Raw genomic sequence first — 14,434 nt, forward strand, 5'->3', positions numbered from 1 at the left:
TCTGTATTTTTTCATATAGATTGAACATAGAGGAACAGAAAATATTTTGCTAAAATGGCAGAAGTTTCCCAGAAATCACATAAAATGAACTGCAATAATAAAGGTTTTCATAATAGGATTTCAGAAAAAGAGATTATTTCTATGTTGGGTTTCTATACTGAATTATATACAGAAGTGCACTGGAGGAGAATAAGGCCTGAGGCCTCTGAAAGGCTTTTGGGGGGGGGGGGGAGGGGGGGAAGACTCTGAAAGTTGCAATTCAAGGGAATGTTTTCTCTTAATTTCCTAATTTTATATTTATTACTGTTATATTAACTTGACATTCTAATTTCTGTGAAGCACCTACTCTGTGATAGGGAATCATTACTTTACTTGGTTTTATCTCTAGGGAAACAAAATATAAACCAAATACTCAATGACAGTCCTAAAACTGAAGAAAGAAATTATGTCAACATTAGAAATGGAATACTGAAGAAAGAAACAGCACAAAATTGTCACTTTGATAGAGTAAGATTTCATGTCATATACCCTTGTAAGGATTTGAGCTGGATAAGTGTATTTCAATTTTGAAATCACACACTGAATAAGTCATATATCAATATATATTTGGTATATTGTTTTGGGGCCTAAATCTCACACATTTCATGTCTTAAAATACCAATATCTGTCTTCCCATCTTCAAGGGATGACAACAATTTATGAATTATTTACATGGTAAGTAGCTGTTCATTGTTAGACAGTGACTATCCTAAAGACTGACAGTTTTGATAGATAGTGTTCATGTAAAACATGATTTTTCTATCATATATTTAGCCAAGTGTATCCACATTCTTCATGCTAGTTACTAGGTAACAACTACATGGAGATATAATTTGTCTATACCAATGATGTTAATAGGTTAGATATCACAGGTTTTGACAAGAGAGATAGAGTAGGTAAGAATTCTTTTTGGAATATTTTGAATAGTACTATAGATGTTTTTCAACATATTTGCATTAGGAATTCTTAGGTAAAGTATTAAGAATGTCTTATGTAGATCCAAAATCTCTTCTAAAAGAAGAACAATCTTTTCAGCTGTAGAAAAGATGCAAGCAAAGAACAAATTAAAGTCAAAATAAAACTGCTACTTCTTGATTTATGAGTTGGAACAAGTTTCATTCCAGCAAAACTTGTATCTTAGAGATCTCACAGAACAAGACTGACACTGAAATATGTTTATATGACAACAGCCTGCAGTAGTCGGAAACATATCATGATGTCCAATGGAATTGGAGGCTGAATTTCATTTCCATCCAAGCGTAGATAGCGGAGGCGAGGAATGTTACCATAAAAACCATAGTCTTCTGCTACAGTAATTGAGACTGGGCATATCTGAGTACCATTGACACCTGAAAATATAGATTAAACATGTTAGGTAATTTCCACGGGAAGGATTCATGAAGATAAAATGTGTTTAGAAGACAAATATGACAGCCTTTCACCAGTATTTTTATGGGAGTCACTTGTCAGAGTTGGAAAAACACAGAATTAACAATTAACTACTTTGTTGTTAATGTAATAAAACATGTTAAATAATGTAATCTAGAACAGTGAATTGCATATTTAATGTTCTGTAATTATGACTAAAAGGTACTAGATACATAAGATACACAATTTTTTCTTGGACAGAGATTTTTCTTTGACAGAGACTAGCTTAGACAACTGTCTGTATTTATTGAGACATAGCTCTTTGACCTCAGAGGGACCAAAACAAGGCTAATGCTGAGGAATTTCAAACCTCTTACTGCAATTATAGTGCACAATTTTTAGCAGATACACTTCACTGAAGATGTCATGTTCAAAATGATAACAATATTGACCTACTTCAGCCTTATTCTAGAAAATACTGGCGGTGTTGGCTTATCAAAGATGTCAAATTACTTGGACCAAATTACAGTCTTTAGTGATTAATCTGACTGCATTAAGATCTTGTTGGTGCCAGACCACCTGCAAAAACTACTTGAATAGAGAATGTAACAGATTTTTTTTTCTGAGTACCCTAGAAACAGAAAAAGAAAAGCTTTTTGCCATTTTTCTCCCTTATACATGTATTTAGCAATAATAATATCCACATATTATATCAACAATAGTATATTCACAATATCTGATTACAAACCCCAAAATTCATTTAAAATAAAACATGATTTGATTTGATTTGATTTGATCAAAAGAAAAATAATATTTCTGAATAACATAGTACAGATGTTTGCAACACCTTGGAAACAAACATTATCTTTGTCATGGAAACTAGATAAATACATCTATTCAGGCAAGGACTGCATATTTTATCAGAAATATTATATCAAATCCTCTTTGCCTATTTTGTGAAATTTTATTAATTCATCTGATATTTTGGGAAGGCATTTGATATTCTTGGAAGAAACAAGGTACAACTTTTTTTTCTTGTGTGAAAATGAAGCAGGAAGCTTGAGACTATCATTATGGAAACAATATTTACATGGTATTTCCAAGTTTTACAAATGAATCGACATTATGTAGCAGAAAATATATCTTCTCAAGTCAAAATGCTGTCCCTAGGAAACAAGATGGCTTCAAATGAACTCTAAACCTCTGTGTTCTCTGATCTAGAGAATATCTCAGTATAATAGTCTTCACTGGGTTAATTACTCCAACCTTAATGTGAGCAAGAAATTATGTAACAAGCAACCTGTGAAATGATTTCTTGATGGTGTGTGGTATGAAGAGGTTTGGTCTTTTACTGTTTTCCTCCTGTAAGTAACAAATCCTGCCAAATTATCAGAAGAGTAAAAGTCTCTCTTTCTTCTCGTTCAAACTTGGGGTTCATAGGTATATTGATAAATTTTACCAGCAGAAGCAAGAGGGACAGGGCAATCCAGTTGTATGGAATGCATCCACCTAAACTGATCTATGCAGACAATAGTGTCAGACTAAGCAAATCATTTGACTCTGTTTATAAACTTTGGAAAGATGGATACATTCAAAAGGTGATACAGATCTCCCTAAAATGGATTGAATTTCCTTCTGGAATTGTGTATCACTTTCCATTTCCTAAGTTGGAAGACTGTATGACTAATTCAAAATAGATACTATAATCTGGGATGATTTATTCAAATAACATGAATCCATATGTGGTCAACAGTATTGATAAGTAGAATATTTAAAAATGAGGTTCTGGAGCTGCTATAGAAGAAAGCTTCCTCATTACTTACTAACACTGTGTATCTGCTGAAGAACCAGAAAGAATCTTTTTTTTTTTTTTTTTACCAATAAAACTCATAGCCTCTCAACGTTTAGAAAATGAGTTTATATAGAAGATTAATCTGTAATGACATATATGATCAGGAGGATGCTTCTGGTTTAATCTTGTAACCTACAGCTGCACCCATTGTGGTCTAACTCAAATAGTTGGACTTCCTTTTTCCTTTTTATATATTAACTACTGCAGCCAAGGACAAACATGGCAAATTGTATGTTTCTGGGTTCTTTCAGCAAAGAAGCCAGTAGCAGTTATAGCTCAGGGGTCTGACAATAAGTCAGAATCTAGAACTTGTACTATTTTACCATTTTCTTCCAAATGCTATATAATGGATTCTGATAGAAAAGTATTGCTGCTTGGCCCAAAGACTTCTTTTTTTAAAAAGTTTATTTGACCATTTTATACACGGCTACTTAGAGTAAATCCTCATTGGGAAAATAAATAAATAAATAAATAAAAAGAACAACCTTTCAAAGTGATTAAGCAGTTAATGAATGTCCCATTTTGAAAAGTGGTAAAGACATTTAATAATGTAAATCTTGTAGAAAATTATTATGACAGACTAATTGGAAAATGATACTAGGTGTGTGACTTTTCCTGGTTTTAACATATTTTTTTTATCTTATTAAATAAAATAAAATAATTTGGTAGGATTTCAAAGGGTCTGTGTTACCTGGACACAAAACACATCTTAACTGGGCAAGTTATATTCCATTGATCTTAATTTAGTATCCATTTAAAGAGACAGGAGATAAAGTCTACTCCTGAGGCCATTCAGTGAAACAATTAAGCTAAATCTCTTTGCAGCCAAGGGGGCAATGAAACATGTTCAGTGACAGTATATGTCATGACCCCTAACTTTAATTAACTGTTAGGCTTTTTGCAGGCCAGTTAAATATGTTTGGGTTGTACAAAATTTATTTGTCTTTATGAGGTTTCATACATTTGATTTGCTGCATTCAATTAATTAAATTATTATTGGTTATCTTCTTCTGGTATATTTTTCTTTGATAGAGCAGCCAAATTGTTATTTTTAGTATCTTTGTGAACTATGGTAATACAACAGAGAAGTAAGGAACCATTTATTCAATTAAATCAGTGTAACAAGATGAAAAATGTGGAGAGGTGAATATATTCTGTACAGTGATAATTAGAAAGTGATTACTTTGATTTTGGCATGAAACAGCTTACTGTACTGCCTAGCAAAAGGCAACCACAGATAAGTAAACTAAGGGATTTAGGAACTTGGATCTTAAAGGATCTGCAGAACTTGTGAGCAGATGCTCTCTCTACCCTATATACCTAACTACCATGTTCTTGCTGTACAAGGATGAATGCCTGAAACATTGCTAGAAGCAAAATTATGACATGATGGGCTTCTATTGCCTTGAGAATAAAGTCTTGTGTCATTTATACAAAGAAGACATTTCAGGAGATAAGCATTAGTAGAATGAAGTTTCTGTAAAGTTAGTTAAAAGAATTTTCAGGAAGAAAGGTTAATGATAAATACCAGCATTTCATACATAAAAAAATAAAACATGGGTAGAATATTCAAGCTTGAAATATTCAATAGCCACAATGTTCTATTAGAAAAAGACCATTTTGACTGCAGATAACATTTTATTCTGCTTTAAGGGTCTCTCACATTAGGCTCCCTTTTTTTGTTTGTTTAAGTAACTTAGGTAAAAGAGAGATGTTCAAATCAGCTGATCTTTGTTTCTGTTAGCTTAGTGAAGCTTCTAAGATGCTCATGAGCTTTGGAAAACTAGCAGTCTATATGTATATATATATGTATATATATATAAATATGTATGTATGTATATATATATGTATGCAATAATCAAAATGTGAAGGGAAAAAATTTCCTTAAGCCACCTATATTTCTGACCTTCTGATCTGCTTGTATTTTATTTTATTTATTTATTTATTTTCAGTATTTGAATTAACAAATCAAATGTGGTATTACTTACATAAATATATTTGGTTGTCATATTTAAAACTGACTTGAAAATCGGCCCATGGGAGCTTTTTTGCTTATCTCCCTATAGCCTGTGGCACATTTTTACTCTTTGTTTTCAAATAATAATTTTTGTAGTTAAACAGTCATTTTCAAAGAATTAATGTTAATTGACAATACACACTTACTTTTGATTCTGTTGTGATCAAGGTGAAGGTGCTCAAGACGAGCATTGATAGGTGGAATTTTAGTGAGCTGGTTATGAGACAGCTGTAAGTCTAGAATAGATGAAACATTAAACCCATTTGGGGGAATACCATCATCAGATAACTTATTATAGTTCAGCCTAAGGAACGTCACTTTGGGTATTGCACTGAAGTAGTTTTCTGGTATCACTTCAATGGAGTTGTTGTCTAAAAACAGCTGCAGTGTGTTAGCTGGAATGCTTAAAGGCATCTTTTTAAGGGAATTTTTTGCTATGTTGAGTTGCATAAGACTGTTGAGTCCTTGGAAGGTGTCACTTTGAAGAGCGCTGTCCAACAAATTGTTCTGGTGCAGATCTAACATAGTGAGGTTTTCCAAGTTGCTGAAGACTCCTTCTGGGATTCTGGAGATTTTGTTTCTAGCCAGCCTTAGCTGTTCCAAGCCCACTGGTAATGGAGCAGGCACCTCTTCCAATTCATTATCTTCAAGGAACAAGTAAAGCAGCCTTTTCAGCTTGCTCAGCACACCACTTTCAATTCCACTGTTGGTAATTTTATTCTTATTCAGATTTATCCACCTCAGATGAGTGGCATTCACAAAAGGCTTATCTGAAATTGTTTCAATTAGGTTGTTTTGAAGATAGAGGTACCAAATTCTTGCTGGGATTGCAGGTATTTCTTTAAGACCTTTGTTATCACAGTATAATGCATTGGGGAAACTAGGAGGACAAAAACATTCTTGTGGACACTCAAAAGTGTAGTGAGACCAATGTTCAGGATCCAGGTCATCATAAACTTGTCTCACAGTTCGAGTCCACACAGAATGAGCTAAGAATAAGAGCAAAAGGCTTGGACAGACTTTTAGAGTCATCTTTTGCCTTGGAAGGGGAGAAAAACAATTAGTTGTTTTAACACAATTCTCTAACAATATACCAGATTAACAAAACTGTATTACATTGCAAATAATATTTCCTTTATGAACAGCCAAATTCAGTTACCTATGGCATTAATATAGCATGTTCAGGACAAATTTAACAGTAATACAAGTGTTAAATGTTAAACATTTTCCTGATTCAACTTAGTTTTTACATTTACTACCAATTTAACAGATGTTCTTTCAGATATAATTTCAAAGAATCTGAAAACACGGATCATTTCTCTGACAATAAATCATTACTTCTTATAAATTTATTTAAGTTTTCCTTAAATAAGGAAATAAGTGCTGTTTTGCATAAGTTAGTTAAGGAACTGTATTATTTTCAATAATGCTATCAATACTATGATGATCTTTATACCTTTGTAGTCAGTGTTAGTCCATTTAAAATTAATCTTGAAATCTTTTTCTGTTTTTCCTCTGTCCTAAATTATAGTGGCATCTGGATCAGATTTTCCAGGTCTTTTGTCATCACAGAAAAGTGAAAGATCAAAGAGTGTTTTAACAGCTGTTTGTTGGGCATGTTCTTAAACAGCTTGGACGGAATATGGACACCCTTCCCCTCCCTCTCTCTTTCAAATCCAAAGTTTTAATTTTTTATTTTTTTTTTCTCTAAAGCAAACAGCCAAAATAAATGCCTGATCTAAATTACAGAAAAAGTCCTAAAGAAAGTATATCATATACATTCATGCTTCTTGTATCAGTTTTACCTACTTAATTACTTGCTTTGTTTATACTCTTTTATCATTAAAAAATGAGCAACATTTTCAGTGATAATTTGCTACAACAGGAAATATCTATGCAGCACAAAGGCTTCACAAACTCTTTTTTTTTTTTCTTTTTTGCAATGAAGAGGTAAGTGAGAGCTGAGATTTCTGGTCAAATAAAGAGATTAGTTTTAGCAAAAATAGTATTTAAATACAGAGGGAATTCTCTCATATGGTTAATGAAAAAGTAAGGTTAATAGCTCAGTTAATCTCTGCATATCATATGTAGTCATTTAATAGTTTTCATTTTTGTTATTACCAGTAACAAGTGCAGTATCCTACAGATCTTACAGCCCTACATTCTGCTATCTGGAAATATTCCAAGTATTTGAAGAATAGCATATTTAAGTTACACAGCGAAATAGTACTTTAATAACATTTTTAAAAATAAATATAAAGTAATTTACCTTGTTAGTCAAGTTCTTGGAGCTATCTGAAGCCAGTTAAAAATCAGTGTTTGGCTCCTTTTGGCTGCTAACCACTGTGTTTTGCTTCCTGTTCTTCTAAGAATTAATAGCATATAAAACTTGAAATGAATGCTAACATTCCCAGCTGTATTACCATACACACCTTATTAGCTATTGTTTCTAATTTGACATTGCTTCAGAATTTGGGCTTACCTCAGCTTTCTTGGATCTTCTTTTCTTTCTATTGGTCACTGTTGTTAGACCGTAATAGCCTGACTCAGGCTACAAGCTGTGTTCTATGAATACAGCCTAATATATACGCATCAGTGACTACAGCTTTTAACCCCTAAAATAGCTAAGGCACCTCAGCACCTAAGCAAGAAAAGACAGGAAATACTGGTTTTAATGTCAAACAGCCACAGAGTTGAAGTAGTTTGATTTTTATAGTTTAGCAGATGAGAGGAACTGGTCTAGATGAAACAGGTAACACAAAATGTACCTTTATTCAACATTTTTGTCAATTGATACTTTACATGCAAAGCTTGCTTGCATCATAATTCATTCTCATGATACCTGAACTGGCCACAATGAATGAAAAACAGTGCCATCTGCTCCTACGGAAATCTTTTATTTGATTTTGATCAAATGCAGATGCTGACATGCCATTTAAAGACATAATTCTTGATTAAGAGAAGAAGATAGCAAAAGCATTCGCTAAGAATTTTTTAATAACATCTATTTCCATTTCTCTAAGGATTAAAGCATGCTTTTTTTTTTTTTATTTATATATATATTTGCATATATTTCGTCAAAGAATTCATGCTCTCCAGTGCCTCCTGCAGTGATCTCTGTTTTTAATTATCAAGGCACATATTAATTATCTTGTTTTATCATCGATCTGAAGTAAACACTTTCCAGCCAACTTGCTTTCCAAAGCATAGACACATATTTCTGATGTTAAGTACTTTGTTTTCTTTTCTGGTACAAACTTAAAGTAACAGATGAATATAAGAAAAACTAGACATTCAAAGACAGAGCCTAAGCATTTTAAGGGGAAAGCTAATGAAAATACTCTAAAAACAAAATATATCCTCATAACTTTGATGTTTATATTAGTTATAAAATTTATATAATGTATTAGAGTTTAGTCTAATTCATTTTAATAATAAAATCTCTAACAACTTATATCATAATGTTTAATACTTTGATTCCTAAGAATGTCTAAAAAAACACATTTAAGAACAGAAAGAAATATCTAGTAATATAATCTTCATTTTAATCCTCACTCTTCTGTGTTATCTTGCAAAAACAAAAAGGTGTAAATCAACTAGTATGTGTTCAGCTTCCAGTGAGTTCAGTAAGGTTAATGTTAAACACATAACAAAAATTTGTTCATGAGTAAATATTTGTGCTACTTTGTATAGGAATGAAATACATCCTCATTACCTGTTATTTTTACATAGTTTACATGTAAGTATGTGCTTAAAAATGAAACAAGTGTTTATGTGTTCCACCCTATTAGAACTCCAGACTCTCCAGCATTTCATACAAATTATTAGGGCTTTCTTGTAAGTAAGGGATAAGACTGATTCCTTCATGAGTGCTATGCTGAACATTTCAAAATCTTAAATTATATGAAAACAATCTATACCTATACCTCAAAATTAAAGTTTCTATCTTTGAGTAGATGCAATGCCTGTAAACAAAAAATTATATGTACAACATTCAATTTTTCACTATGTGTGCCATTTTAAACACCTAGGCCTTAAAATGTTACCTTTGACATCCTGCAGCAGTCATGGTGCTGCATATTAATGACAAGAAAGATGGTCAGCTAGACTCCACAGAAGAGAGGTGGGTAAAAGCAGAAAGTGCTACTGTATGAATGTTACAATAGCTGTGAGTTCAGTAACAAATGGTTTAAGGAGGCTTCAACATGAAAAGTGTATCTATGATTCTTGTCAAAGCCAGACAATACAATGCAAATCTGGTTTGTATTTGTTCTAAATCTTCATGGAGTACATAGTGAAGATATGGACTTTCTGAGATCTGTTCACTATTAAAGAACAAGCCAAGACCTTCACAAATGTTATACTGAAAGGTTTTAAACAGTGAGTACTGGTGGCAGATATCTTCTGTGACACACTTAAATACAAGTTCCCAGATGTTGCACATTTAAAAAGAAAGAATTTATCTTATACTTCAGGAGGGTCTGAATTTACCCTTTAACCTGCTAATCATGTACAGATGTTCATTATGTTATCACAGAAGTCATGGACAAGGGACTTTTGCCTTACCTTGTGACAGGTAGTGGTACTATTTGAGTGAACTACTGTTTAGCAAAGGAAAGCGGGTCACAATGAGACCTTTGTGGATCTGGAGACCATAAATTTGATCCTTATCAAACACATATGTTGCCATCCCTTTTAAAGATGCAGTTCCTCACTAGGAGAAGAAAAGAACAAAAACATTTGCTAAGAGATTCTTTATAAGGTGCATTTTTTTTACTGATGCAAACTGTAGGGATAAATAAATAAATAAATAGAGACAAAATTCCTCAAAATCAATAATATTTTTAAGAATATATCAAGACTGTGATGGCTGCAATATGTATTCTCACATGCACTCCCAAGTTTTGGAAAGAGCTCTTCAGGAACATGTGACTGTTTGGGTGCCCAAGCAGATGTTGCAGAAAAGTCTACTTTCCATGAAGCCATTAAGATTACCCACAAATTCTCCTTCATGCATTTGTTTTGTATGGTTCTCCATCATCTTTATTATTTAAAGGGTGAAATATATGGTGATAAAGTTTTACAGACTAATAAAAGGCCATAGCCAAGATTTCCAAAAATGACTAATGGTTTGGGAGGCTTTTCAATGTGAGTATCCAACTTGAGAGACTTTCCAGAGCCTTATTTTCAGTAAGAGGGGACTGAGAGTTTTGTGTTAACAAGGTCACTTTTAAGTTGCAAAGCTGAGCAATCAAAGACAAATATCACTGAAACACAAAACGTTTCTGAGATCGTGAACTATCTCTAAAACTGTATTTCAGCATCACAGAATTGTAGGGTTTGGAAGGAACCTCAAGAGATCATCGGGTCCAACCCCCTGTGCTTGCAATGTTATCACATGACAATAAAAGGAAGTGTAAACATGAATATAATAAAAATCCTGCAAATACCTATTCCGTGGATCCTAGACGTCTTTTAAAAAATATGGCTGAAATTATCCTAGTTTAAGAAGAATGTCTGAAACTATTACAGAATTTTTGCTCCATATTTCTCCCACTGGTCCACATTGCTAATCAATGTCATAACAGTCACTGTCAAAAAAAATCAGAGATTGAGGGACACCAATAACCACAGAGGGCAATAAAATCTCCTTGAACAGAGTGGTGTACTTGTTTGGGAATTGAATAGCCCATATGATTAAGAAAGACTGGAATGGCTAAAAGGTCAAAGACTAGAAAGAACCACAGACAAGAGATATGGACAACTGAGACTGCTGTAAGAACAGTTGCTCTGTTTCAGTATCAACATTGCTGACAGGGAAGAAATGCGTTGCTTTCTTTCAATAATGGCTGCCATATGATTCAGATTTAGTATGAAGCAAGGTCTGTTAAACATCAAGCATGTGTATAGTTCATTACCAGCAAACCCAGGAGTACACTGCAAGCAGAGCTAATTCACCAGCACTGTGGACTGCTCCATTTAACAAAGACTGCAATCCCGTGTGCCTAATTTAGGTACTACTTTACTAAAATTTTAGGTTTCTTGCCTAAAAGGAAAATCAGTTTGCCTTCCCCAAAATTCTCTTAAACTCTCTTCAGGGCGACTGGAAAAATGGTGATGATTCAAAATCTGCCGAAACAAAGTCTGTGCACAGTTTAAGCACCTTTCACCATATATTCTGCAGTTCCAGACAGCCGTGTGATCCATTTAATCCAGGTGTTTATATTTATTCAGGGTTCACTCTGCCTCTTTCACTTCTGCAGATTGGCACTTAGTGGTGATATATTTCTCTTTTTGCATTGTTGCTTAAAACATAGAGAAGAAGCTTTCCTTTTCAGGCTGTTCTCAGAGTCAGAAGGACAAAAGATTACCCTGCATGATATATTGCAATTAATAATAGCTTCTACTTATTTTAAAAGATATGCAGTCAGGTTGGCAAGACCAAGCAGCATAAAATAAAGAAGATGGGTGAGGGCATCAGTCTAGCTCAAAGGACAATGCAGTTAGCCCAAGCGGCCGGACCCAGCACCTATAGACATGGTACTTCACAACATTCACATCATTCCTGGTGAAAAACAACAACAACAACAACAACAACAACAAACAACAACAAAACAACCAAAACCAAACATACATCAAAAACAGATTTAGGAGCAGGAACTCTGACCCTCTCCTTCTCTTAAAGTAATTTCAAGACTTTGTAATTTTCCTCTCCTCAACAGTCCTTCAAACAGCCTTCTTGAACAGTACAGAGGTTCAAGAGAAGGCTGGGGCACTGGTGCCTACATTCCTAGCTACAGAGAAGGTAGGATCAAACTCCAAAGCTAAATACAACCTAGAACTGCCTGCCTAGACCTCTCAGTTAGGAGATGTCTCTCCTGTTTAAACAGGCATTCTGTGCATATGTGTTCAGATGAAGTACACCAAGTTTACCTGGTGAGCTCTCAGGTTCAAATAGGAAGCACTGGTTAAGGGAATCCTGGAAAACTGTTGAGCTGGCTTATGTTGTGAAATGCAAATATCACCTAACTCTTGGTTTATATGGGATTTAGGAAGATTTGGTTTTATCCTAAAAGTTTGGAAAAATATTTTGATGGTTTACTTTCTGCACACCCTCACTTCCTTATGAAATTAATATTTCAGTTTAAAGAGATCCTTGCATAGCAGCAAAATTCAGAACACAGTAGCTCAGCTTTTATTGAAAATATCAAGCTCTCCTGAATATGCTTCATTAAGGAATGATTTGTCTCTCTGTTGCTTTTCTCTCTATATTTTAAGCTCTTTACCACAGTCACACAACAAAAGTTCCACAACACAATGCCAAGATCTGGTATTTACCTTGGCTAGCTAGATTTAGATTACCTACCAGGTAAAAGTACTTGTTAATCTCTTACCTTAGTTTGTTTTCAAGTTTTCATCAATTTCAATATTGAGACAAATCTATCCTACATTAATAACAGGAACCTGATTTTTAAAATGTTAGATGTACAACACTATATGGTAAGTGTATCTTAAATTAAGTACCCAAATTACACATTTGTCAGTTAAACACATACACCGAGTTCTTGGCCCTCCATATGACTTTTTAAATGATTAATAGGAAAATAATGATAAAATAAAACATGAATTAGTCACTCAATGACTATTTTGTATATCTCCAGTTTTGAAAAGTAAGCTATCATTGATTAAATACTTGAAGGTAGCACAAAGATAGTGAAAATAGATAGTGAAAACAGATAGTGAATCTTTGTAGTAGTGTTTCTTTTGTTTTCTTATTTAATTCTATTGTTTAAGAAGTGCAAATTGTTTGAATTCTTCTACATTTAGCTTCCCACAAGAGGGAACCTAATTCTGAGAAGCTTAGACCTATAGAAAGATTTGTCTTCTGAAAAGAATAACAAGAGTTTCAAAGAAAGAAAAATCTTTCTTTGAGAAAACTTATTGAAATGTATATATATATGTATATATATAGTAGTCCTCTTATAATAAAACCATACTATACTTATTTTGCCAAATGAGAAATTCAAGGATCAGGTGATTTTTTAATATTTAAAAAGAAAATCCAAATGGTATAAGCTGTATGAAAATGTAGCCCAAATTTTATATTCCATTAATTGTAACATATTTTGGTCTAATTTGTAATGTAGATACTCCCTGGAAAATATTGAAATTAACTGTCATGATGTTTGTAATTTTCCAGAATTGGCATTTCCAAAGGCATTCATGCTATCTTCCAGAGTCCTAACTTGAAGTTAGAATCTCACTCACCATGACCACTCCAGTTGTTAATCATCCTTCCAGACAAAATATGTTGAAACTATCTCTTTATACTGTAGATGAAATTCCTCAATAAGCACTTTGGTGCCAATTGACAACATCTTCTTCTCTGAAGAAAGATGCACAGCCCAGCTCCATGCCAGAATTAATGCATCCATCACTATCCAAACATGCTGCAGCATTCCAGAGACCATAAAGGAGCATGGTCATGTTCCATCATTGCCTACTCTTTATCTTAGCTGATTTCCCACTCATCACACAGTTTCTATGAAGCCCAGAGCTAACTGACTAGTTTCTTTCTGTACTATACAGGTATATACAACTCATGCCATGGTTTTGGATACCTGTCATCCTGAATCTAGAGTGGGACTAGATTCACTAGTTCAGAGTGGGACTGAAAAATCCTGCAGGGGATGAATTTTCTTTCCCACATTTAGGAACCTGCATTAAAAAAAAAATAATAAAAAAATCTTATTTTTATACACAAAATCACAATTCCTTTTCAGAATAAACACAGAGTTGCATATAATTTTGGCATTCTTTTGAGAACTTATTAGTTTTGATGTTTATTTCTTTGGCAGTAAAATGGTCCTCATGGTGAAAACTAAATGTGAAGTTCACGAAACATTTTTTTTTATTCCATTTGGAAACCAGTCTATAAAGTAAGATGTACAGCAGATTCACATGGCAAGGTACTGGAAAGTTCATGAAAAAAAAATAAAAATTAAAAGACATTGCTCAGCCTTGTTTATCTTCTAGATATCTTACTAATAAATTGTTTTACAGGGTATGAAATTTATAAAAACTTCCAGTGCTTCTGTCTGTAATCTCATATATGTTTCAATAGAAATATATTTTTACAGATATTATACAGTACATTC

General features: G+C 33.4%; 1 protein-coding gene across 6 annotated transcripts; it reads right to left on the minus strand.

Annotated features, from left to right (window-relative positions):
* Positions 1-224: 224 nt before the first annotated feature.
* Positions 225-14,021, minus strand: KERA (keratocan). 6 transcript variants are annotated; one of them, XM_068668041.1, is made up of 6 exons: positions 13,898-14,021; positions 9,843-9,990; positions 7,759-7,917; positions 7,546-7,641; positions 5,423-6,315; positions 225-1,388 (listed from the first exon to the last, which is right to left on the minus strand). In XM_068668041.1, the coding sequence occupies exons 5-6, from the start codon at positions 6,306-6,308 to the stop codon at positions 1,216-1,218; spliced, it is 1,059 nt and encodes a 352-aa protein (XP_068524142.1). In that variant the 5' UTR covers positions 6,309-6,315; positions 7,546-7,641; positions 7,759-7,917; positions 9,843-9,990; positions 13,898-14,021; the 3' UTR covers positions 225-1,215. The 6 variants fall into 6 exon arrangements, with proteins under 6 accessions (XP_068524142.1, XP_068524151.1, XP_068524115.1 ...); XM_068668050.1 differs by lacking the exon at positions 7,759-7,917 and having other exon boundaries at positions 7,546-7,638; XM_068668014.1 differs by lacking the exon at positions 7,759-7,917.
* Between the last annotated feature and the right edge of the window lie 413 nt (positions 14,022-14,434).

Source organism: Anas acuta, chromosome 1, assembly GCF_963932015.1.
Source record: "Anas acuta chromosome 1, bAnaAcu1.1, whole genome shotgun sequence".
Lineage (NCBI taxonomy): Eukaryota > Metazoa > Chordata > Aves > Anseriformes > Anatidae > Anas > Anas acuta.